The 25,904-nt window shown below is 43.8% G+C and overlaps 3 protein-coding genes across 3 annotated transcripts; 1 reads left to right on the top strand and 2 right to left on the bottom strand.

The window, feature by feature from the left end:
- Positions 1 to 4,663: 4,663 nt before the first annotated feature.
- Positions 4,664 to 8,124, bottom strand: LOC123106583 (cinnamoyl-CoA reductase 1-like). The gene is made up of 6 exons (XM_044528696.1): positions 7,995 to 8,124; positions 6,675 to 6,844; positions 5,707 to 5,892; positions 5,293 to 5,458; positions 4,936 to 5,125; positions 4,664 to 4,853 (listed from the first exon to the last, which is right to left on the bottom strand). The coding sequence occupies exons 1-6, from the start codon at positions 8,122 to 8,124 to the stop codon at positions 4,664 to 4,666; spliced, it is 1,032 nt and encodes a 343-aa protein (XP_044384631.1).
- A 5,469-nt stretch (positions 8,125 to 13,593) lies between these two features.
- Positions 13,594 to 18,490, bottom strand: LOC123102323 (ureidoglycolate hydrolase). The gene is made up of 12 exons (XM_044523629.1): positions 18,185 to 18,490; positions 17,886 to 17,971; positions 17,248 to 17,322; positions 16,729 to 16,857; positions 16,316 to 16,402; positions 15,976 to 16,178; positions 15,798 to 15,900; positions 15,626 to 15,717; positions 14,731 to 14,793; positions 14,397 to 14,637; positions 14,217 to 14,257; positions 13,594 to 13,912 (listed from the first exon to the last, which is right to left on the bottom strand). The coding sequence occupies exons 1-12, from the start codon at positions 18,467 to 18,469 to the stop codon at positions 13,815 to 13,817; spliced, it is 1,503 nt and encodes a 500-aa protein (XP_044379564.1). The 5' UTR covers positions 18,470 to 18,490; the 3' UTR covers positions 13,594 to 13,814.
- Positions 18,491 to 18,660: 170 nt separating this feature from the next.
- On the top strand, positions 18,661 to 25,303 carry LOC123102322 (flowering locus K homology domain). Its single transcript, XM_044523628.1, has 7 exons — positions 18,661 to 18,808; positions 19,266 to 19,768; positions 22,244 to 22,490; positions 23,434 to 23,582; positions 23,656 to 23,940; positions 24,047 to 24,235; positions 24,906 to 25,303. The coding sequence occupies exons 2-7, from the start codon at positions 19,271 to 19,273 to the stop codon at positions 25,098 to 25,100; spliced, it is 1,563 nt and encodes a 520-aa protein (XP_044379563.1). The 5' UTR covers positions 18,661 to 18,808; positions 19,266 to 19,270; the 3' UTR covers positions 25,101 to 25,303.
- The last annotated feature ends 601 nt before the right edge of the window (positions 25,304 to 25,904 follow it).

Here is a 25,904-nt window from a genome sequence, read left to right as displayed (position 1 = left end):
CAGAACATGCCTACACTTTCAACATACATTTTTTGAGAGAGAACCACCTACACTTGTGTTGAGGTCAAGATATTCCATTCCAACCACATAAATCTTGATCTCTAGCCTTCCCAAGTTGCTTTCCGCTCAAATCATCTTTCTACCAAATCTAATCCTATGAGAGAGAGTTGAGTGTTGGGGAGACTATCATTTGAAGCACAAGAGCAAGGAGTTCATCATCAACACACCATCTATTACCTTTTGGAGAGTGGTGTCTCCTAGATTGGTTAGGTGTCACTTGGGAGCCTCCGTCAAGATTGTGGAGTTGAACCAAGGAGTTTGTACGGGCAAGGAGATCGCCTACTTCGTGAAGATCAACCCTAGTGAGGCAAGTCCTTTGTGGGCGACGGTCATGGTGGGATAGACAAGGTTGCTTCTTCGTGGACCCTTCGTGGGTGGAGCCCTCCGTGGACTCGCGCAACTGTTACCCTTCATGGGTTGAAGTCTCCATCAATGTGTCTACATTGCGTTTGCTCCCTCCAAACTCCTCCCTTTACCTTCATATGCAATTGTTTTACATTCCACTGCTATACTCTTAGGATTGCATGTGTAGGTTGATTGCTTGAATTGTGCTAAGTTGCTAAAATCTTCCAAGACTTAAAATTAGGAAAAGGCTAGATTTTTATTTGGTCAAGTAGTCTAATCACCCCTCCTCTAGACATACTTTCGATCCTACACCTATGTGCTTCACTTATATCTTTTGAGCTAGGTAGTTGCTCTAGTGCTTCACTTATATCTTTTTAGAGCACGGCGGTGGTTTTATTTTATAGAAATTGTTGAACTCTCATGCTTCACTTATATTATTTTGAGAGTCTTTCTAAACAGCATGGTAATTTGCTTTGGTTATGAATTTAGTCCTAATATGATGGGCATCCAAGAGGAATATAATAAAAACTTTCATATAAAGTGCATTGAATACTATATATGAGAAGTTTGATTCCTTATGATTATTTTGAGATATAAAGATGGTAATATTAGGGTCATGCTAGTGAGTAATCGTGGATTGGTAGAAATACTTGTGTTAAAGTTTGTGATTCTCGTAGCATGCACGTATGGTGAACCGCTATGTGATGAAGTCGGAGCATGATTTATTTATTGATTATCTTCCGTATGAGTGGTGGTCGGGGACGAGCGATGGTCTTTTCCTACCAATCTATCCCCCTAGGAGCATGCGTGTAGTACTTTGTTTTGATAGCTAATAAATTTTTGCAATAAGTATGTGAGTTCTTTATGACTAATGTTGAGTCCATGGATTATACGCACTCTCACCCTTCCACCATTGCTAGCCTCTCTAGTACCGCGCAACTTTCGCCGGTGCATTAAACCCACCATATACCCTTCCTCAAAACAGCCACCATACCTACCTATTATGGCATTTCCATAGCCATTCCGAGATATATTGCCATGCAACATCCACCATTCCGTTTATTATGACACGCACCATCATTGTCATATTGCTTTGCATGATCATGTAGTTGACACCGCATTTGTGTCAAAGCCACCATTCATATTTTTATACATGTCACTCTTGATCATTGGACATCCCGATACACCGCCAGAGGCATTCATATAGAGTCATATATTGTTCTAGCATCGAGTTGTAATTCTTGAGTTGTAAGTAAATAAAAGTGTGATGATCATCATTATTAGAGCATTGTCCCATGCGAGGAAAGGATGAAGGAAGCTATGATTCCCTCACAAGTTAGGATGAGTCTCCGGACTTTACAAAAAATAAAAGAGGCCAAAGAAGCCCACAAAAAATATAAAAGAGGCCAAAGAAGCCCACCAAAAAAAGAGAGAAAAACAAAAAAAGAGAAAAAGAGAGAAGGGACAATGTTACTATCCTTTTTCCACTTGTGCTTCAAAGTAGCACCATGATCTTCATGATAGAGAGTCTCCTATGTTGTCACTTTCATATACTAGTGTGAAATTTTCATTATAGAACTTGGCTTGTATATTCCAATGATGGGCTTCCTCAAATTGCCCTAGTTCTTCGTGAGCAAGCGAGTTAGATGCACACCCACTTAGTTTCTTTTTGAGCTTTCATACACTTATAGCTCTAGTGCATCTGTTGCATGGAAATCCCTACTCACTCGCATTGATATCTATTAATGGGCATCTCCATAGCCCGTTGATACGCCTAGTTGATGTGAGACTACCTCCTTCTTTTTGTCTTCTCCACAACCATCATATTCTATTTCACCTATAGTGCTATATCCATGGCTCACGCTCATGAATTGCGTGTATGTTGAACAAGTTTGGGAACATTAAAAGTATGAAACAATTGCTTGGCTAGTCATCGGGGTTGTGCATGATTTAATACTTTCTATGATGAAGATGGAGCATAGTCAGACTATATGATTTTGTAGGGATAACTTTCTTTGGCCATGTTATTTTGAGAAGACATGATTGCTTTATTAGTATGCTTCAAGTATTATTGTTTTTATGTCAATATTAAACTTTTGCTTTGAATCTTATGGATATGAATATTCTTGCCACAATAAAGAAGATTACTTGGATAAATATGTTAGGTAGCATTCCACATCAAAAATTCCGTTTTTATCATTTACCTACTCAAGGACGAGTAGGAATTAAGCATGGGGATGCTTGATACGTCTCCAACGTATCTATATTTTTTATTGTTCCATGCTATTATATTATCTGTTTTGGATGTTTTATATGCATTTATATGCTATTTTATATTATTTTTGGGACTAATTTATTAATCCAGAGCCCAGTGCCAGTTTTCGTTTTTTCTTGTTTTTGAGTTTTACAGAAAAGGAATATCAAACAGAGTCCAAAAACGAGCTGAAAATTTATGGTGATTTTTTATGGACCAGAAGAAGCCCACGAAGCACAAGAGTTGGGCCAAAAGAGTCCCGAGGCAACGACAAGGGTGGAGGGTGCGCCCCTAGGGCACGCCCCCTGTCTTGCCGCTACCTCGTGGACCCCCCTGACGTGAAACCGACGTAAAAAATTCCTATAAATCCTGAAACCCCCAGAAACAAATCTACATCGAGAGTTCCGCCAGCACAAGCCTCTTTAGCCACCAAAAACCAATCGGGAGCCCATTCCGGCACCCTACCGGAGGGGGAAACCATCACTGGTGGCCATCTTCATCATCCCGGTGGCCTCCATGATGAGGAGGGAGTAGTTCACCCTCGGGGCTGAGGGTATGTACCAGTAGCTATGTGTCTGATCTCCCTCTCTCTCGTGTTCTTGATTTGGCACGATCTTAATGTACCGCGAGCTTTGTTACTATAGTTAAATCATATGGTGTTTCTCCCCCTCTACCTCCTTGTGATGAATTGAGTTTTACCTTTGAGGTTTCACTATTATCGGGTTGAATACTATTATGGATTTGAGAACACTTGATGTATGTCTAGTGCGGGATACCCGTGGTGACAATGGGGTGTTTTATTGATTCACTTGATGTATGTTTTGGCACTCAACTCGTGGATTCCCGAGGTGTTGGGGTAATCTATGCATAGGGGTTGATGCACGTTTTCGTCCTTGATTCTTTGGTAGAAATCTTGGGGCACTCTTTGAAGTTCTTTGTGTTGGATTGAATATTATGAATCTAAAGTTGTTTGATGCATATCGTATAATTGACCCGCGGATACTTGTGGTGACATTGGAGTATCTAGGTGAAATTAGGGTTGATTGATGTGTATAATATGGAGTTATTTTACTATGAACTCTAGGATTGTTTATGACACTTATAGGAATAGCTCAATGGATTGATCGGAAAGAATAACTTTGAGGTGGTTTCGTACCCTGCAAGTAATTTCATCTTATGTTCTCTGCGACAGGAACTTTGGAGTGACTTTTGTCGCACGTTGAGGGATTTCCATATGATTTAATTATGTTATCATTGTTGAGAGAATTTGGACTAGTGAAAATATGAACCCTAGGCCTTGTTTTCAAGCATTGCAATACCCTTTTTGCTCACTTTTGTTACTAGTTAGCTTGCTGTTTTTATATTTTGAGATTACAAAAACCTATATCTACCATCCATATTACACTTGTATCACCATCTCTTCGCCGAACTAGTGCGGCTATACAATTTACCATTGTATTGGATGTGTTGAACACAAGAGACTCTTTGTTATTTGGTTGCAGGGTTGTTTGAGAGAGGCCATCTTCATCCTACGCCTCTCATGGTTTGATAAACCTTAGGCCATCCACTTGAGGGAAAATTGCTACTGTCCTATAAAACTCTGCGCTTGGAGGCCCAACACGAGTCTACAAGAAGAATGTTGCGTAGTAGACATCACACGTTAGTTACCCACTACCGGCGAGTTGGGCAGCCCTCAAATGACGCGGTAACTCAGTCAAAACCTCTAACGTATGTGGAAAGCAGTTTCTACTAGGGTGAGGCAGGAATTAAACGGTTTTGAGACTTTGAGGTTGTGTGGTAACTGGTTTTTTGAGTGCATGGTTGAACCATGAACCATCTGGTTCGTTGAGGGTTGGAAATTGGATATCTCAAGCATAGATAAACATATGCACATGGTTAACTCATGAGTCTTATTTCTGTTTTACGAAATACATCTGGTGAAGTTTCAACTTTCAAGCAAATGCATAAACCATGACACGACAATAGGTGAACAACAATGTCCATTCACTCCAGGACAGGTGGCATACGGTAGAAATACGGAACACGACAAGGTTCCTCCTCCGCATTAAGGATTCCTGATTTCTCATATGACTCGACGCTATCTGCAAGTGTCTCCTCCAACTTCCTCGGTTTCCATCCTAGATTCTTAAGTTTATGTGAATTCATCCCAAGCTTATAATTCACATCAACCAGTCTAAACAAAAAAAAGTGGTGAAAATCTGGTGGAAATAATAACCACATAACTACAAACATGAAAGTATGCTGATATGACTTACTTGTCTACATAGTTATAGCTGGGGTACATGCTCTTCATCAAATCCACCAAATCTTTTATGTCGATTTGGTGTTCTGAACATATGTACCTCTGATATGGTCCTGCCTTGTTGTATAACAGCAGTAGTGCATCAGCAACATCACGGACGTCTACTATGGGCCAGAATTTGTTATTTATTGTGTCAGGACCTCCTGCAATTAATCCAACTAATGGAGATATAATAGGGTAAAAAAGAAGAAGAAAATAATTTATCTATTTCTTAAACTCCTCTGTTGAACTAATGTAGTACTAATGTAATCCTTGGGATAAATGAGAAGAGAAATGTTGAGAAAACATGATGAATAGATCACCACTAAACCTTTTATGATATAGCGGAGGAATTTGGTGGTAATATTGAGCACATCAGCCTGCAACAGTGGGCCAAAGACCGCACCGGAGCAAAATGTAATGACATGTAATCCATTTTTCTTTGCGTATTCGAGGGCCATCTCTTCAGCTTCCGTCTTGGCAAGGGCATACCAGATCTGCCAGAAGTAAGTTAGTCCTCCTACCCTAGTACCTCTCAACGGCCATCTCTAGGAATAAGTTACAAACCATTTATAGATCTTGCACAATTTTAGGATTTATGAAATATAAAAAATATTGTATTTTCACATAAAGAAACTAATTAAGGTACACATCAACATGTTTTCATGTGTTCCGTGGTGCATGAATATCAATCTCTCTGGAGACTTGGTGCATGAATATCTTATAATTAATCATCGTTGCTAACCTCATTTTCCTTGCAGAACTCTTTGTCTGACCAACAATTCTCATCTTTCAGTTTATCTAGAGGCCAATTTGGGTTCAAAGTAATAGCAGCGCCGGATGAAACCACAATAAGTTTTTGAACGCTCATAGCAGAGCAAGCCTCAAGTACATTCATGGTGCCATTAACAGTAGGAGCCATCATCTCTTTCTGCACAATTCAAACTTAGGACCTTATTAAGAATTACATGTGTACCTAAGAAAGAGTGAGCTTGTAATACTTATAATCTTACTTGACCTCATAAAAAACATATTTACATCCTAAGAAAATGTTATTATGACCAGGCCTAATGTTGTTGCAGGTATAGATTGAAAATGTTGAATACTACTTTTCACCACTACCTGTGTAGTGCTGAAATATATTTTTTACCACCCTCCTTATCTTTACCCATAATTTGTGCATCATTTTGTCGTTTACTTGACATAAGGAATATACACATTCTGAAAGAGTGCCCCGTCTAACATGACCATGCGGCTCCTAACGTGGCCATGTCAACATTTTATGAACATAGTAACTAATTAGATTGAATAAAATTTATAACTTTCCCTCACTTACTTTAGAATGAATGTTTTTATCCTAGAAATCATTACAATTATTCTCTATATTACATTTTTTTCTTCATATTTCTTTCCGATTTAGAATTGAAATGCAATCTACTAAGTCTTAATGAATTAAACTAAGATCAAATTCAAACCATTTTTCTTTCCAGAATTCCTAATTTGTTGTGCACAAATAATACATTTTTTTACTGAGTTTTGATTTCTATTTTTGGTTTGTATCTTAAATTTAAATCTAATTTTTAGTTTAATTTGAAATGTGTTAATTTTACTACGTCAATTATATTTCATGTAAATGATCGTAACAACAAATTACTAGATTGTAAGATTGAAAATCAGCCAACCAGCCTCAAGTGAATGTATTTCATTGCTTGCCTCTTTATCAACCATCTTGTCTATGGGCACTGGAGAGGCAAGATGGAAGACACCATCGCACCCGACAAACGCAGTTGCCACTGCGTCGTAGTCAAGCATGTCTGCCTTGAACAAACGGAGATTTTCCAGGGCCTTGTCTAGTTGTTTGAGACGTGCATTCTTTGGATCACCTAAGATAGAAGTTATTAACAATTATTCACCTATACGAGGAGTGTGAGTACATGATAAGAACATCCGCACCCGAATTACACTCTTAGGCCATGCGGCCATATACTAGTTCAAATTCCATGAAACACAAGGACCAATGGCTTAGCTTGCACACGCCAACTCAAGTATCGTGTACTTTTGTTCTAGGAACCCTTTCAAGTGCTTATGAGAATATAATTCTATCTAAGTCAGAATTTATATTACACAAGAATGAAAACCTATCATGAGCAAGAAGGATATGCACTGGAGTATAATTAAACACGGAGATGATAACAGGCGTACAAGAAATGAAGACGAAGCTTACAGTAAAGACTCCAGGACTTCAGGCCAGTTCTTTTGGTGGCTTCTAAAATAAGCTGCAATGAACTGCCCCCCTACCTAGCTTATTTAGAAGCCCAAACAAATTTATTTTTTAGAAACCTAGTAGTTAAGACTTGACTAGTAGGTTTCTAAAAAGAAAATTTTGGTTTGGCTTCTAGAATAAGCTAGGTAGAGGGTAGCTTATTCTGGCCCAAAAAAGCTAGCAAAAGAACTGGCCCTTCAAAGCCACCATAATGACTGTGAGGACATGAATGAAATATACAATATGAAACTTATAATTTCATCCATAGAGTGTTGTGCCCCCCCCCCCCCCCCCCCACCCACACACACACTCTTTTGGGCAAGAACCATGTACCTTTTTTTTGCACGGGAAGAACCATGTACTTCAAAGTAGTAAAAGACTACGTTCACTTTTATAGTCGGTATTTAGGGAAGAGACCGACTTAAGGTTATTTCTTGCTTTCATCCAATCATTAATAACTTGATTACAGCAACAGCACAACATCATCAATACGAGCATACCGCTGATTACTAGTGGTTCCTTTGACTCGGATACACATTAATTTTCTAGCCCCACTATTATTTGCTACGTTTAAAAGGGTCGAAGGAGGGGGGCATGGAATACACCTTGTGGTAGCTGAAATGGCGACGCAGAATTAGCTTGTGGCAGGTACGTACTCCAGCTTTGTTCATCCCAGATATCACCATTTTTCATGTTTGATTTGAAGAACACAAAACTAAACAAGGTGCCGAGAGCAGCAAAGAGAGCGCGCAGGCGTGCATGGCACGTACATGGGTCGCGGACGGTGGCGTGCACGGCGTAGCCGCGGGCGAGGAGCAGCTTTACGAGCCAGGAGGCGATGTACCCGCCGGCTCCGGTGACGCACACCCGCGGCTGCGACGACGGCGGCGAAGAGGCCATCTCCCTATGGTCTCCGGCGATGATGTCCTATCCTATGTATAGTAGTGCGACGAGTGCTTCTACGAGAGGTACAGGAGCATATTCAATCCGCCCACACGCAACGGGCGGGCGAAGCAACGACGAGGTCCAAGTGCTCTACGCAAATCCATTGGATCAGCGCACGAAGACGACTACCTGTTATTTATTCCCCGCAAAAAAAAAAGACTACATGTTATTTTACTTGGCAAGGCTGTGGTCAGCCAAGCTCTAAAAAATATATGCAGGATTGTATACGGAGTTTTGCTTCGGTACACCCCACGTCTACATGATTCCTACACCATAGAATTTGTCTCAAAATCTGTTTGATGGCATCACAGGGAAAAACAAAACGGGCATTCTAGAGCAAGCACGTCCGGCCTGCGGTGTTCCAGTCTCACGGTGGCGACGTGTAACGCGTTGATTGGAACGTTGTTTCGCAGCGATATACCGTTGTAAAATGTACATACCTCCACACATCGTTCTTTATCCAGATGGAAATCACGTTACGGCCGGTGAAATACACCTGTAAAATCTATACGGGTGTAAAAATTTACACCGATACCAAGCGGGGCCTTAAATGCCCTTGCCGCGTGTTCAAAACAAAAAGGTCCATATCAAAAATAGAAATATCTATGAAATACTCCATTATGCAAGAATCTTAGTTCAGAAAAAACAAATTTGCAGGATTCGATCATACAAACCAAATAACACGTGTTGGGAAATTGTCAGCGCGACATCTACCTCCACGGGCGGTGATACACTTGGTCCAATGAACAGGACAATCCGATCCTGGTTCGTAATGACGTGTGCTGTGTACCTCGTCATGGGAGCTCGACCACGCCCACTGCCTCTTGCGCTGTCTTGCGTCTTCGGTCTCGGATCACTCACCCCTCTTCCTGGACTGTGCCACCAGGGCGTCTGGCAGCAGGCGCTTTCACTTCCAGCAGTACTGGCCCAGCCTCGATGGCTTTCAGCAAACCATCCAGTCGGCTTGGCATTCCACGGCCCCGGAGCATGACCCGTTCAGGCGCATTTTTGCTAGGCTCAGGGTCACCGCGCGCAGCCTCCAAAGATGGAGCTCTCGCTTCGCCTCCAATCTTGCCGCTCAACTTGGGGTTGCCCGCGAGCTCATTACCCGGCTTGACGAGGCTCAAGACACTCGCCGCCTATCCCCTCCTGAGACCTGGCTCCGCCGGCAGCTCAAGCGCAAATACCTCGGGTTGGCTTCCCTTGAGCGCTCGATCGCCCGCCAGCGCATTCGTTTGCGTTGGCTTCGGGCTGGCGAAGCTGCGGCCGCTATCTCCAAGATCATGGCGTCTCACCGCAGCAACAAGAACCGCATCCTTAGCCTCCTCGTGGATGGGGTGCACGTGTCAGGTGAGGCTGACTTAGCCCAAGCCGCTTTCACGCACTTCTCCTCCGTCCTCGGCGCCCCCGCAGAGCGCGGGTTCACCCTTGACCTGGATGCCATTGGCCAGCGCTCCTTCGACCTCTCTGCTCTAGATAGCCCGTTCTCGTCGGCGGAGATATGGGAGGCTATCAAGCGACTTCCTTTTGGAAAAGCCCCCGGTCCCGACGGTTTCACTGTCGAGTTTCTGCGTTCATGTTGGCTCATCATCAAGGATGATCTTTGCAACGTCTTCGACAAGCTCTATGCGCTAAATGGACAAGCCTTTCAACGGCTTAACGAGGCATACATCACTCTGCTGCCCAAGCGGCCCGACGCCGCCTCCCTCTTTGATTACCGGCCGATCAGCCTCATCCACCTGATCGCGAAGCTATTTGCTAAGATTCTTTCGCTTCGGTTGGCGCCGCGTCTTGGCGAACTCATCTCCCCCAACCAAAGTGCTTTCATCTCTGGAAGGAGCGTCCACGATAACTTCCTCCTCGTCCAGCAGACCGCACGACAGCTGCACCAACTGAAGCAACCCCGTGTGCTTCTCAAGCTGGATATCGCGCGAGCGTTCGACTCTGTTTCTTGGCCGTTCCTGCTTCGGGTGCTCCAACATATGGGTTTTGGCCCGAGGTGGCGAGAGTGGATTTCCATTCTGATCTCGACGGCCTCGACGTGCATCCTGATCAACGGCACGCCGGGCCCCCCCATTCTGCACGGTCAGGGCCTTCGCCAAGGCGATCCGGTCTCCCCGATGTTGTTTGTGCTGGTCATCGATACGCTCAACACGCTGCTCCAGTTCACCGTCCAGTCCGGGATCCTCAAGCGACTGACGCGCATGCATGCCCCGTCAAGCGTCTCCCTCTTCGCTGACGATGTGATCATCTTCTGCCACCCCGATAGATCTGAGCTCTCTGCTATCAACTCTCTGCTAGATCGTTTTGGCACTGCCTCGGGCTTGCGCACAAACTTCGCGAAGTGCCTTGCCGCTCCCATCCAGTGCCCCGACGACTCTGCAAGCAACGTCAGTGCCGCCCTCGCTTGCCCGGTGGTGGCCTTCCCCATTCATTACCTGGGCCTCCCCCTCTCGCTCAGGAAAGTGCCCGCCGCCCATCTGCTTCCTCTGATTGAGAAGCTTGGTCGCAAGCTTGCTACATGGAAGGCTGCCTTGCTCAACCGCGGCGAGCGGCTCAATCTGGTTCAGCAAGTCCTGAGCGCCATGCCTGTCCACATGCTCCTCGCCATGGCTCTCTCCCCTGCCATCCTTAAGCAGGCTAATTGTATCCTCTGTGATTTCCTCTGGCACGGGAGGAAGGATGCGCGCGCCGGCTCCTGCCTAGTTAGCTGGGCACGGGTATGCCGCCCGATCGAGCTGGGGGGGGGGGGGGGGGGTCTTGGCATCCGCGACTTTCACCGTACTGGCATCTCGCTTCGGACGCGCTGGCTCTGGCTCCAGGCTACTGATCCCTCTCGGCCGTGGGCGCACCTCCAGCTCCCGCGCGACCCTGAGGTGACTCAGTTCTTCCGGGCATCCACGTCGTGGATCCTCGGTGATGGTAACACCTGCCGCTTCTGGCTGGACCCGTGGCTGGACGGTCTCTACCCCCTCGACAGCGCCCCTTCCCTGGTGGCGTTGGTTCCTCGTCGTATCCGGCGATCGCGCACGGTGGCCCAGGCTCTATCTGATCGCTGCTGGATATCACACATCCGGGGCCCCCTCGGTCCCACTGCTGTTGTCGAGTATGTGGGGCTCTGGCGCCGCCTCCAGCTAGTCGAGCTCGCCCCGCGTCCGGACCTGCTACGCTGGCGATGGACAGCCAATGGCGCCTACTCTGCTTCCTCCTGCTACAGCGCCCTATTCCACGGCTCCACGGACTCCGTGTTTTGGCGCCTCACCTGGGAAACTAGTGCCCCCACCTTGGTCAATTTTTTCATCTGGCTCGCATCCCTTAACAGGTGTTGGTCTGCTGACCGGCTGGCCCGGCGAGGCTTGCCACACGAACCCGCGTGTGTCTTCTGCTGTCAGGAGCCCAAAACACTCCATCACATCTTGGTGGAGTGCGTGTTCGCGCGCATCACATGGCACGAGATCCTCTCGTGGTGTTCCCCAACGACGGCTGCGCCGGATGGCACCACCGGCTACTTTGCTTGGCTCTCCGCAGCCATCCTTCTTCTCCCGGCCACGCGTAGGCGTGGCCTGGCCACTATCGCCTCCCTCATTGCTTGGTCCCTCTGGCGTCACCGGAACGCGGTCATCTTCGATAAGATTACCCCTTCCTCCTCTTCCCTGATCGCCGCAATCAAAGAGGAAGCTCGCTCCTGGGCCGCCGCTGCAGCTCGAGGGCTCGCCTTGAACCGTTTTGTAACATGACCTTGTAACTGTTGGGGCTGAGCAACCCCTGCCTTCTGCTCCCCTGGGTTCTTAGGCTCGCCATCCGTGTGCACGAGACTATGAATCCCACCCCTGTACTTTTTCTCTCCGTCTATCAATGCAATGATACGCTACCTTAGCGTATTCGAGAAAAAAAAACCATTTTCAGTCCTCCAAACTTCGTATGAAAACCATTTTTGCCAAAGAGGCCCCTAAGTTTTCCTTGTTCCTGTGACAAGCAATTAATCCTTTCCCATGCTGCAATCAGAGACCTTCCATTACACCTTCACGTATTTTCCATTTCCCTATGTTTTCTTATTAGTACTATGCTTTTTCGAGTCATGCGAATCAGAGAGGCCCTTTCTTATGGACATTATCACCAGAGAACGGCTAGAAAATGGTTTGAGAATGAGACGACAACATTTTGACCTTGAGTGGTTTCACGTGCATAATCAACGCCACACGTTATCACATCACAAATTATACCATGCTAGTCCCTCTTGATTCAGGGATAGTTTGGCCGTTGTCAAGGCTAGCATCTGAACCCCGTTTGTCATGTCCTCCGGCGACGCATACTCTTCAGGCTTGTGGCTGTGCCCTGCAGCCACAGAGATGGGTTCAGCACCGTTCAGAAAAGAAGGATGGATTCAGCAGCCATTTTTTTCCAGTGATTTTGTTGATTTTATACTTAGTGCATTATAGAACTTGAACATCAGATCACTCCAAGTCTCCTCGTCGTTACTTGGTGCATTATATAGGCACTACTATGTATAGAAGTAGCGTGAAGAGTACTTCTACGAGAGGCACAGAAACATAATCAATCCCCTACACGCAACGGGCGAAGCAACGACGGCTTCATGGGGGTCGACATCGTATACTCCTGCAGTCCTGTTTTCTTACTTTTTCTGTGTGTGGGGGGGAGTCCTGTTATTTTACTTGGCACACCTATGGTCAGCCAAACTCTAAAGAACGCGAGTATCTGTCACGGCAGCTGCCAAGCGATGATGCACTTAACTATTTCGTCTCCTTGCCGGTTAAAAAAAAATCTCAAACATAGAAGCTTCATGTAAATTTTAGAGGATCCTAGCTCTTGAGAATATTCCATACTCCATGTAGATCTTTTTGATTATGTATGTATAAGATTGAGTATCATAGGAAGTTTTTTTCTTTTTGCGGGAAAGAGTACCATAGGAAGTTTTGAAGGACTACTTCATATGCAGTTTCAGAGAGAACTCCATATAGAAATCCTAAAACGCTAGGACGGGAAAAAAGAAACCCGCAGGAGCCACGTCTACTTGGTTCCTACCTGATATAATTTGCATCAAAATATGTTTGATTACATCATAAGGACAGCAATGATTGCATCATAGGAGAAAACAAAAGGTCTATGTCAATAGTGAAATTTCTATGAAATATAATGCACAGGAATATTCTTTTATTAGAGAGAAAAAAACAAAATCTGTAGAAGTCAATCCTACAAACCAAACAACAAACCGAGAAAAAATATTACTAATGAATTCCAGTCCTTCAAATTTCATATGAAAATGATTTTAGCCAAAGGGGTCCCTGGATTTAGCGTGTTCCCGTGACAAGCAATTAATCCTTTAGTGAAGTTCAGACCATGTTGCAACCAGAGACCTTCTATTACACCTTCACGCATTTTCCATTCCCGTATGATTCAACAAGGGGATGGAATTATTATGTTTTCTTATTACTGTGTTTTTCGAGTCATGCCAATCAAAGAGGCCCTTTCCTCCGGATAAAATCTCTAGAGAACGGCTAGAAAATGGTTTCAGAATGAGACCATGATTTTAACTTAAGTGGTTTCACGTGCATAATCAACGCCACACGTTATCACATCACAAATTAGACCATTCTAGTCCCTCTTGATTTCTCTCCAAGCCATGCTCACTCCAGCGATAGTTTGGCCATTGTTAAGGCTAGCATCTGGACCCCATTTGCCATGTCCTCGGGCGATGCATACTCTTCGGGCTTGTGGCTGTATCCTGCAGCCAGAAAGATATGTTAGGCACCGTTCAGAAAAAGAAGGATGAACTCAGCAGCCATTTATGTTGTAGTCATTCGTTAGTTTTACTTCGTGCATTATAAACTTGAACGTCACATCACTTAAGTCTCCACCAAACACAGAAGCAATACCCTGACTTTTCAATATCCACCAGGATCTATACTATAAAAAACATATGGCATATACTTCCGAACTGGTATCGGATTTTTATATCATCTCAGACATTGCAGCATCTTCATTTTGACAAAAGATATGATAGCGTTATGGAGGAGCGGAGTACAAACCTTTGTAACAGGGAATGAAGATCATACCCATTGGTGATATTCTGCAGAGCAAAGACAGGTGTATGTGTTACTCGAGAGAACTCACAATGAATGCGCTAAAATGATACTAGAAATGAAGTAAAGCAGCACATTGCAAATATTGCTAAATGAGAAAATCTCTGTTGGGGCCTGGTACTTCACCTGGCCATGAAGAGTGAATCGTGATAAGCTCTGCTTATCATCAATTTGTATTCTAGGCTCAGCTGTTTTGCAGCAAATTCCATTGCGTTTATGACTGATTTGTCAGACAGAGCAGGCGGATCCTGGTTGATGATCTTGAATTCCGATAGTTCTACTCCACGGATCTTTGATATGTCAATGGCAGATTTGTGAACCTTCTCAATGACATCATTCCTTCTTTTCTCATCAACATCTCTTACATCTGTACATATGATATTTTGGATTTACTGGTTGAAAAAAAAACCATTTCCCCTTAGGAAAAACAATAGTTGTAGCTGAAGTTACAGGCTCCTACCAATTTCTAGGTGTGATTTACTTGGGATGCTATTGATAGCTCCGGGATGTAGCTGCAGAATACCTATATGAAAATAATATGTTAGAAAAATATAATGTGGGCAAGCCTTCCTTGACCATCTTCTTAAGATGTTGGTTGACCAGTAGCTGCATAAGCATACTTTCACAATGAAAAAAACATTCGAATATATAACTGAGCACCTAGTCTACAACAGATAACTACAAACCATGCTCACTATTCCTTTTATTTAAGCATCAAATTATTTTGACTCAAAAAGAACATCAAAATACTTTTCATGTTTTCAAGTTGTTAAGTCTCATGGCTTAGCTAAATATATGGATACATAATCTGCATTTGATGCATTTCATCAGATGTGCATTTATTTTAACAGTTGAACTAAGAAATGATCAAAGGAAGGTTCAATACAGATATAGGAAACATAGGAATAGGAAAACCACAGAAATTTGATACGTTTGCTGGTACAAAACAGATGATTGCACAACACAGAGGACTGCTGAATAGTCATTTGGATGAAACCCATGAAAATTGAGTTGACCCTACATGATTAAATATTAAAATGAGGTTCGGGTGGATGTTCAAATTCTTATGGAATTGAGGCATAGGATCAAATCCATAGGAATTCGCTAGCACCATTCCTTTGATCCAAAGGCAATCCATAGGAAAAAATCATACGGATTGGAATCCTACAATCCATAGAGGGCTTAAAATGAATATAATTTTGGAAATGCAGGCTAAGCATCCTTTCACCGGATTCAAAACATGCTTTGTGCAACTGCAAATCATTTTGTAGAGGAACACATAAGTCGGTACCACATGCATGAGCTAGTACTACTACACATGACTTAGAAAATAAAAGCCAATTTATCAAACATACCAACTGTTCCAACTGTATCTATCGATCCTGATTCCAAAACATGTTTCTCAACTGCTAATGCCAGCTCAGCTGCCGCCAATCCAACATCATTTCTGCAAAACACTGCTTCGGCTCTTTACCATACATATATGTGGAGACCCTTCAACTGTAACACCAAACAATGGATGCTAACCTTGCGGGCATTAGCACTGCTCCAGCATGACCCCCATTCCCTTCAAATTCCACCTTAATACTTGCAGGAGCAGCAATGGCAGTTACAATGCCAATTGGGATGCCTGTTCATAAGAACAGACATGAGTAAGAGATGTTTTGAACCACATACATACTGATACAACTAAAACAAATCCGACCTTCTTTTTCCAAAATGGGGCCCTGTTCAATGTGCAATTCTATAAAAGCAAAATATGCATCTTGGTTCAAAAACACATTATGTAGATCGTCTGGGTGTATCTTGTAGCCAGCAGAGTCAGCAGCATCAACAAATGATACATTGTGGTTGTCAACTGTCCTTTTTAGTGATTGAACTAGTTCTTTGCTCCCTGCCATTAAGCGGCTGCACATTTTCAAAGAGTGCACATATGAGAACCGACAAACTAAGACCAAGCGACAATTAGCTCAAGCAGAATTGATATCATTTCTTAGAATAACATGTAAACATAATAACCATGTAACATGTAAATGAGGGTGAACCTTCCCAAGCAGCTAATTCCAAATCGTGTAGGCTCCTCTGATGTAAACATAATAACCTCCAAGGATCTTTTTGGCTGGAAACCAGACCTGTATGACACATGCAGGCCAAGCAAGTAAGGTTTTTCTGAAGATGAAAATCACAATGGAGTTCACATTTTATATTAGCCTGGAGTCATGTCTCCGAGGGTGTGACAACATTGAAAAAAAATGCCAGGTTTTCTTCAATACGAAAGTATAACTAAATCTAATATTTGTATAGCCTTATGTGGTCTCAAGTGCAATTTAACCATCTGACACTTTGAATAATAGAAAGGTAAATAACATGTACAATGGCCTAATATCAATCCAAAAAAAGGGAAAATGAAATTTATGTTCAAAAAATGATGAAAAAAATGAGTAGACAGAATTCGTACCGTTGTAGCACACTGATTGCCTCAAGAGCACCCAGAACACCAACGACCCCATCATATTTGCCTGAAAATGGAATGGCATCAACATGAGAACCAGTTGCAACTGCTCCTAGTTCTGCCTCAGAACCCACCCTGTAGAAACAAACACACTGTTACAATGTGAAACACAATTAGCCAGCAGAAATATGTTCCTTTTGTACATATCAAGTCCAATGCCGAGAGTTTGAGCACATCAAGTAAATCCAAACTGGGAACAAGAACAGTAATAAAATTAGTTTCATAATTGGCACATTATCAGATGCGGTCATTCCTATCATGCCAATAAATTATCACTTCGGCTACTCGAGCAAAAAAAAAGAGCTCCATGGTAAAGCTATTACTCCAACGGTCCAACCATACAAATCATATAAATTCAAAGCTGATTGGCGAAAGAATCGTTTGCAATTGTCCATTGCTAACAACTTTCAAATTCAGATACATAAACAAACAACAGAATCCCAGAGGTATGAAGTACCAACTCACCAGCGGCCAAATATGTTGCCAACGGCATCTTCTCGAACAGAGAGGCCAAGCTGTTTCATTATCCCTTTAATATACCTATATATGCATTAAGAGAAGAGATCAATGATCAGCATAGGGTAGCTGCTAGGCAGAAATGCACGCTGTCACGGGCCAACAGCATGTATACTGTACACACAACCATAGTTACAAAAGGCACGCCAGGTTATAGGCGAAAGCAAAAAGCCTAGCGGTTAATTGTGCTTAATGTGCGCATAATTGCACTTAAGCGTGCGCTTTGGTCAGAAAAGCACAAGGCAGTGGCAAAAACTCACAATTAATGCCTAGCGTTTTTTCAAAAACTTTGCACAGAACCATTCAAAATTTGACGGTCAGTATGTGAAACCAGAAGCAACGTAAATTCAGAGCATAATAATCCAGAGTGATCAATTAATTATATATGTCAATGAAATAAATTTCTGTCGAGTTTGAAATGAATAACAAGCCAATTTGACTCCAAGAAAACTGGAGGCAATCAGAGTAAAGGCGAACGAAGCTATTTTAATTGCAACTACTCGCTACCAACTCTCGTGACCAGGGAACATAGCTAACCCTCACGAGTCAGGGGCACGGGAAATTTTAACTGCCTGCGGTATCCTCACCTTCGAGCTTGCACATCCCTGTCGCTGTACAAAACACGCGTCACCGACGGCGCCGGCGAGTCGGAGAACGAGGCCAGTTCATCAATCTGCGCAACCAAAGCGGAAGAGAAACCATCACCACCACATTGCCAACCCCAACATATCATCGGCACCAATTAGAAGGGGAGCGCGCGCGGATCACAGTTCGCTAATACTGCGCGCGCCACGTCCGCGGTCACCGGCCGCCTGGCCGGCCGGCGCGACGGACGGGAAATCAGCGCAAGGGGGGAGGATGAGGAGCATCCAACGGCGCCGTGTACCTGGCGCTGGAGGCTGTCGGAGTCTACGCGCAAGGGGGAGGCGCGGCCGCCCTCGCCGTCGTTGGAGGCAGGGAAGCCGGCGAACTCCTCCATCGTCCGCCTCGCCGCCGCGTCGTCGTGGCCCTGTACCCCCGCCGCGGCGCCGGCGAGGAGCAGGAGGGAGAGGAGGCAGGGGAGCATGGTTGGTTCCGAACGCAGCTGCTGCTTCCGCTGGCCCGATGGGGGAGGTGGGAGATGACGCGACGGCACTGCAGTGGTGTGGTGTGGTGGCGAGGAAGACGACATGAGTCCACCACGAAACAAACGAACGAGCTAAACAACTCGGGCACTACTGGCTCGGTGGGGCCCGCTGCCCACCCGGCCCGGCCCATGAGAGGAACGCGAAGAGCCAAGGCCCAGAGACTCGTTTGGGCCCGGCCTGCAGGGCCGCCGCAGCCAGTATATAGCTATGTCGAAAACGGCAAGCGCACGAGCACACAACCCGCTCTCGACCCAAATCCTCACCCTTCCCCTCCCCCTCCCCCGTGCTCTTTCGCTCCCGTCAAAACCCTCGCCCCCACCTCTCCGGCGGCGGCGGCGGCCGTGCTTCCTCTCCGGCGAGGGCTGCCTCCACGTCCGTACAAGGTTCACGCTCTGCACTCTCTCCCTCTCCCTATCGCTCGCGCTCTGCCACCCGTAACCCTGGAGCTTTGCTCGCGCGGTTGAGCGTAGGTGATTAGCTGGCTGGCGGCTGTAGCCTTGCACGCGCGCGCTTGTGGTAGCTTACTCTGGACGCGGACGCGCGGTTCGGGGCATGGTGGCGCGCGCGCGCGCTCCAGTGCTCCGGATTTAGGGTTCGGAGGCCGTGCGCCCTCCACGTCTCTCCTTGGCGACCGACGCTTAGGGTTTGCGCGCGGATCCGCGGCCTGTGTGCTTAGTGAGGTCTAGAGCAACATCTGGTTGGGTTTTTTAGTGGTTTCGCCGTGCATGCTTTGGTCCGTGCAAGGTTTAGGTGATGATGTGGTTAGCGCATCTAGAGTATGTGCAGAGAGTTTATGCTACTTGGCTGTGGTTGACAGTGGTTTTTGGTTGTGTGTTGCAGAGAATATGGATGGGCCTGCTGAGGCTCCTGCTGTTACGGAGCATGAGATGAGCGAGATCCCTAATCCTACCTGCGGTGAGCAAGCCGATGCTAGCATTGAGGAGCAAGCCAATCCTGAGAGTGATGTGGCAGAGCAGATCAAGGAAGAAGCAGAAAATACATCTGATGAGGAACCCAAAGGCACAAACAACGAAGAATCTGGTAACCCGAGCGATGAAGCGCAGGTGACTGTGAAAGATGACGATATGGGGGATCAGAATAGCGAGGACCAGGCTATCCGTTCACTTGAAGAGCCAGCTGAGGCAGAGCAACTGGCCAATGTGGAGACGGAGGACACGAAATGGCCTGGGTGGCCTGGAGAAAGTGTGTTCCGTGTACTGGTTTCTGCCCAAAAGGTGGGTGCTCTCATTGGCCGCAAAGGGGAGTTTATCAAAAGAATGTGTGATGAATCCAAAGCCCGCATAAAGATTCTTGATGGCCCACCAGGTGTTCCAGAAAGAGCTGTGAGTTCTTCATTCTCTTGTACCATCTTTGATTGTTATTATCACAGTTTTCAGTAGTGTTTTAGGTCTCCCTTCTAGGCATCCTGAGTACATGTGGAAGCCAAGGTTGATTTGTTGCCCATATCAGTGTTCTTTTTTTTTCTATAGTGTTGCTTTAATAGAACGATGCAGAGGTATATTGGTTCGTTGCATAATGATGATCTGTTTTTGTGGCTGTCTTGAAGGATCGATGAACTAGCAAGCCTTACAACTATATTGTAGCTATAGGACTGTACAGCACCTTACAATTATATTCTGTGTTGATGTGCCTTCTCACATTCTTATTTACCGGGTTATCAGAAGTTCAGAAGGTTTCTGTATATGTTGTCTTGATGTGCTATAGTTTACTTGTAGATGCCTATAGTAATTGGCAACGGAAGGCCTTAGTAAGTCTCGCACTTAAAAAATCATAGATATGAATAGATCAACTGGTTCTCAATTTGTATGCTGTACAATGCTGTATTAATGTACATTTGTAGTTGCAGATTGATTTTGCTCTTATAAGGAACCAATTGCTCAATTAGGGATGCTTACTGTCCTTGAGTTTTGAAGAGGCAATCTGTTTCAGGTGCTTCTGAATGTTTCAAAAATAGTGAAGACTCGTGAATCTGGGGCTTAATAGTGCTCCATTTAATTATGATCACTATCACTGCTAAATCAGACTGAAGGTTTAGAATTTGGAAGATTGGATCATCAAAGATATTATAAAAAATACTTTTTTACATTTTGTACTGTTCATAAAAAACAATGCTATATGAACCACCTGTTTATATGGAATGGCTGTATGCCTTTGTTACAGCAACCAGCAAGGAGCAAGCGAATGTTTTGATATTGGTTTGACTAGTTAAGTGAAGTCCTAACAAAGAGTTAGTTTAGTCCGGAAGCAGCTATTGATAATTTTGGATTTTTACATGGATATAAAGTAATTGTTGCACTCTGAAATACCTTTTCTAGAATAAAATGATTGATCATATGGTAGGAGTACTGCTATCGGCCAACTTAAGAACATTATGTATAATTGTCAAAGTCCTAGCAAGCTTCCAAATTTATTCATGAACCGTGTGGATAATTTTGGATGTTCTTGCTACAAAAAGAGCTGGTTAGTTATAATTGTAAATATTGATATTTGTAATGCAAATAAAAAACAATTATAACAGGACAACACAAGACATTGATATTTATGCTACGATTCATAGAAGTTTCTGCACAAGTATGGAACCTGTAAAACCCAAAACAAGCAAACTATCCATAGAGTGACATTAAGTCGAAAACTTAATGGTGACGATAACAGTAAGAAACTAATCTTTGCAGGTTCTCACTGCAGTCTAAGGCCTCAAGTCATATCCCATTTTGTATCCAAAATAGACGAACAGTCATGGTTACCAGATTCAGTTTTGTGCTCATCTGCTGCAAATACGATTTTAAGTCTTTTGAGTATTGGATGAAGATCCCTGTCAAGAAGCTCCACATATTGGCTGGTAATTCCATGACCCGGTTGATTTTTTGGCCAAAAGGAAATCAGTTGGCAAAATTTACAGGGCTAAAATAGTATGAAAAAGCTTAATCCTAACAATTTCATTAAATCCTAGATGGTTCTTTCAGAAAATGACTATCTTCAAAGTCAAAATATACAAGTGCATACCCGTCAACAGCAAGTAAAAATGCCATTTATAACGCTTTCTTTAGTATTTAATATTTTAGGAATTCGTACTAACTGAAGCAGCATTCACAGTCCAAAATAATAATATTATTACTTAAATGATGAGCAAGTATATCGAGTTGGGTGGGAAATTTCTGGGCTTATAATATATATATTGCTCCATAGTGCTGTGCATAACCACTTCAGCATCAGATGTCATGATCTTATTTACAACTTTGAAGTTATGCAATCACAATGGGAACACATAGTTTGGCAGTCTAATTACTTTAATTGGCAGTTTTATTTCACATTTTTTTTATTCTTTGAGAGATGTAATATAAATGTTACCAGAAAGAGTAAACACTATTGCATTCCACAGTACAGCGTAGGAATGAACCAAACATTCCCCAATTAACACATCTTGGATAAATTGTGCTAAAATAGGGAAGGATTGATATTCTACAATCTGCACGGCTGAACATAAGCTGTTCTTGCCTAGGCTGAATCAGATGCGGGAGGTGTCCAAATGTGTATGCCCTTTAGTTTGTTTAGCAACATGCAGCATTTTGATTATTTTGGCCTTGGGGTAGTAGTAGGTGTAGTGTAAGTATTGTGGTCATTTCATCATCCAACTAATGTAGGATGGAAATATATGCTTATCCTTGCAATGCCATATTGTGTCTCCTCAATGCTCGTGCATATTGCTACTAATTATTGCTTTCCTGTATTATCCATCCTTGTGCAACATGTTTGTGTGCCTCCTTGCTGACATCTAGACACTGTTTTCCTGTTTAAAGGTAATGATTTCAGCAAAGGATGAGCCAGATGCACTCGTTCCGCCAGCCATTGATGGTCTGCTCAGAGTACATAATAGAATAACAGATGGTTTAGACAGTGAAACCGACCAGGCTCAGCGAGGTGCTGGTCCTGCAGGGCCAACACGGCTACTTGTGCCAGCTTCCCAAGCTGGCAGCCTGATTGGCAAGCAAGGAGCAACCATTAAATCAATACAGGATGCTTCAAAGTGTGCCCTCCGCATTCTTGGTAAGATTCATATTTCCCCTATATTGTTGTCTCAGCATGGCAATGCTTCACCATATTGTTGTAGTATAGTATGATATAAGACCTCTTCTGCTCTTGATACCAAGTTTCGTAGCTCCTTGCTTGTCTTCAGCTAGCCAAGGATAGATCTGTGATTTTTCTTTTGTGGTTTACTCGCATGCCATATGCAGTTTGTGTCACTGAACTGATAAGATGATATGACTCATGTTTTGCATTGTTATCCTTTTCTTTATGGATCAGGACATAGGCACCCGTTGTGGGAACCATGTGTACTTCCAAATTATTTCCTAGCTTTTCGCGACTGATTGTGCGCGTACAGTGTACCATATGCTGGTGGTGCTTATGATTTATGATTATCATACTTTGTATGATCAACCATTTTCCTTGTGTATTGATTCTTTACTTGCTCCTTGCGCGTAAGAATTCAATTCCGCTGGCTGGTAGATATGGAATTTTAAAGATATGGAATTCATGCACACGCATGACAAAAGCCTGCCCTTTAAGAATTCAATTCTGCTGGCTGGTAGATGTCAGAATCTGAGTTTTATGATGCATGCAATAGAGTTCTGAAGGACTGGAGTATCACCAAAGAACTAGCCATGGACAGGGGTGCGTGGAAGCTTGCTATCCATGTGCCAGAATCATGAGTTAGTCGTGAGATCTTATGGGTTTCACCTCTAGCCTACCCCAACTTGTTTGGGTCTAAAAGGCTTTGTTCTTGTTGTTGTTGTTGTTGTTGTTGTTATGCTAGAATGTACTAAGCATGTGCCACCCCCTGGCTTGATGGGGTGATTGTTGCAGCTTGTTTCTGTACTTTTTTCCTTGGTTTGCTAAATCATTGCTAATCAACTGTACTGAACTTTCATTAGGCTTAGTTTTGCATGTACTCACACATGACGCCCATTTACTAATTTTTTTCCTTCAGAGAATGTGCCACCTGTAGCATTAAATGATGACAGAGTTGTCGAGATACAAGGTGAACCTCATGATGTTCACAAAGCAGTGGAACTGATTGCAAACCATTTGAGAAAATTTCTTGTTGACCGTAGTGTTCTCCCTTTATTCGAAATGCAGGTAAGTGATTTCTATTATGCAGCGAATTGTTTGCTTGAAAGAAGTATCCAATAAACCTTGTCCTTCTTGACAGATGAAAGTGCACAGTGCGCCCAGAGAGCAACCTATGCCTGCTCCTCAGCAATGGGGTCCTCCTCCGCCCTGGAGTCATCCACCAAACATTCCTCCCAGTGGCCCAGGTTATGGTGGGAATCCACATTTTATGCCGCCACGGCCACAAGACAACTATTATCCTCCTCCTGATGTGCACCATGTGGAGAAGCAACCGCACTATGGAATTTCTTCATATGGACGTGATGCAAATCCAACTGCTGCTCCTACCTCAGGGAATCAACACCTATCGCATGGGTCTTCTCAAGTTAGTTGCTTTAAATTTGACCATTATGAACATGCTGTCTTCTTTTATGCCTGTAAATTTATTGCTTACACTGCCTTTTCCAAAAATTTGTTTGGTTTATTGACAGATTTCCCAAAAAATGCAAGTTCCTCTTTCCTACGCTGATGCTGTGATTGGGTCTGCTGGTGCCAATATTAGCTATATCCGCAAGCATAGTGGTGCGACAATAAGTATTCAAGAAGGTGTTCCTGGGGAGATGACGGTCGAGATCGCAGGAAGTGCCTCACAAGTTCAAACTGCTCAGCAGCTGATCAAGGTATTTTCATTTGTCCTCTTAGAATGCATCAATTTCACATGCATTCATCATCTGCATTTTGGCTAAAATTGCATGTTGGTGAGGATCCTATTTCCTAGCCTCAGTATTGTCATTATATATATTACAAAGTACTACTCCCTCCATTCCACAATGTAGTGCGCCCGTGCTTCCTGAGATCTAAGTTTGACCATACATTTAACTAACTAGACCACTGCGACGGGAGCAACAAATTCAGTGATATAATTTTTGCTCCCGCCGCAGTCGGTCTCGTTGGTTAAATGTATGGTCAAACTTAGATCTTGGGAAGCGCGGGTGCACTACATTGTGGAATGGAGGGAGTACTTCAGATGTACTTCCTCCGTCTCATAATATAAGATGTTTTTGCAAGCTAACATAGCTTGCAAAAACGTCTTATATTGTGGGACGGAGGGAGTACATGGAAGATGTTGCACAACTTGAAGAGGAAAAACTCTTATGATGGCTCCTTGATTATTCTATCAGAGTGTTTAGATGGCTGGATGCTTATTTTCCAAGGTTCAAATTACAATTTCAGAAGCTACAATAATGTCATTGTTGCCATAAAATCATATCATACATTGTATAGCTTGTCATTTGCGCTTTGCAGTTCTTCCGTCTTCTATTAAATTTGATCACCATCCTCTTGTTGCAGAATTTCATGGCCGAAGCTTCTCCCCAAGTTCCTCCACCAGGTCCCGCTCCTCCCTCTCAACCAGTTGACTCGGGCTACAACTCATACCCGCCGTATGGAGGACTGTCGTATGCAACCCCTCCAGGCGGCGCAGGTCCTACCCCTCACAATGGAGGAGGCTATGGGGCACACTACCCTCCGAACTACGGGTACTAGCTGGATATGAAACACTAGGATGTAGTGACGAATTCGGTTTTGTTGTTCGGCCTGTTAATCTGTTGAGCACGTGAGACCATTATTAGGATTTCCAAACTTTTGGTGGTGTAAACTGTGGAGCACAGCTGTTCTCTGATGTGCTGTTTAGTTACCTTTTGGTGCTGTAAACTTGATCAGTAATCTATGGGCTCTTTCATACTCAATACTCTACCTAATGGTCCATCACCCATATGGTAAGGAGAAGAAACGGTTGTTGGTAAGCAATCAAGACCTCTAGATTGCCATGCCCTTCAACAAGGGCTTTGACGGCAATGGAACCAACCTGGGGGTGTGCATTTGACAATTATGGCTTTTGTTTGGAAACTTTGAGTGAATAGAATTACAATCTTGCTGAATTGTTTCCGCAAGGGAGCTAGCGCAAAGATGCCCTCAAGCGGAAACATTGCTAGTTCGAGAGCAAAGATGCTTCTCCCCCATAGTTTAACTATCTAAACTGTTCATGATTTTAACTTTATTGACACTATTATTCTGTGTGTACTTTGAATTTTTCAAGGATTGTAGACACATGTGTTGTGAACATCCACAAATTGTTTTTGAATTTTTTGAAGCATTTAAATTTCACTTTTTGAAATTGATATCATGGGAGCATAAGAGATGGTATCACATGATATTCTCTCCACTCCTTCGATAAAATCCCCAACCCATGAAACTGAATGTAGTTCTGGTATCTTAAGGCATCTCGCCGATCGTCAGGACTGTGTTTTAGACATGTTTTGTCATCCAACACAGTTATGTATCGGTTTG

This window comes from Triticum aestivum, chromosome 5A (assembly GCF_018294505.1).
Source record: "Triticum aestivum cultivar Chinese Spring chromosome 5A, IWGSC CS RefSeq v2.1, whole genome shotgun sequence".
NCBI lineage: Eukaryota > Viridiplantae > Streptophyta > Magnoliopsida > Poales > Poaceae > Triticum > Triticum aestivum.
Note: the sequence above shows the minus strand (reverse complement) of the source record. Positions and strands in the feature narration are given on the sequence as shown.

What these genes read in the sequence shown, in the direction of transcription:
- LOC123106583 (XM_044528696.1), bottom strand. Translation starts at nt 8,124, where the DNA reads ATGGCCTCTTCGCCGCCGTCGTCGCAGCCGCGGGTGTGCGTCACCGGA. An exon ending in CGCCACCGTCCGCGACCCAT is followed by an intron (nt 6,845 to 7,994) that starts GTACGTGCCATG and finishes CTTCTATCTTAG; the next exon opens with GTGATCCAAAGAATGCACGT. An exon ending in ACAAGATGGTTGATAAAGAG is followed by an intron (nt 5,893 to 6,674) that starts GCAAGCAATGAA and finishes TGAATTGTGCAG; the next exon opens with AAAGAGATGATGGCTCCTAC.
- LOC123102323 (XM_044523629.1), bottom strand. Translation starts at nt 18,469, where the DNA reads ATGTCGTCTTCCTCGCCACCACACCACACCACTGCAGTGCCGTCGCGT. An exon ending in GCAATCAGTGTGCTACAACG is followed by an intron (nt 16,403 to 16,728) that starts GTACGAATTCTG and finishes TGTGTCATACAG; the next exon opens with GTCTGGTTTCCAGCCAAAAA. An exon ending in GATTCACTCTTCATGGCCAG is followed by an intron (nt 14,258 to 14,396) that starts GTGAAGTACCAG and finishes TTTGCTCTGCAG; the next exon opens with AATATCACCAATGGGTATGA.
- LOC123102322 (XM_044523628.1), top strand. Translation starts at nt 19,271, where the DNA reads ATGGATGGGCCTGCTGAGGCTCCTGCTGTTACGGAGCATGAGATGAGC. An exon ending in TCCCTTTATTCGAAATGCAG is followed by an intron (nt 23,583 to 23,655) that starts GTAAGTGATTTC and finishes CCTTCTTGACAG; the next exon opens with ATGAAAGTGCACAGTGCGCC. An exon ending in TATCGCATGGGTCTTCTCAA is followed by an intron (nt 23,941 to 24,046) that starts GTTAGTTGCTTT and finishes GTTTATTGACAG; the next exon opens with ATTTCCCAAAAAATGCAAGT.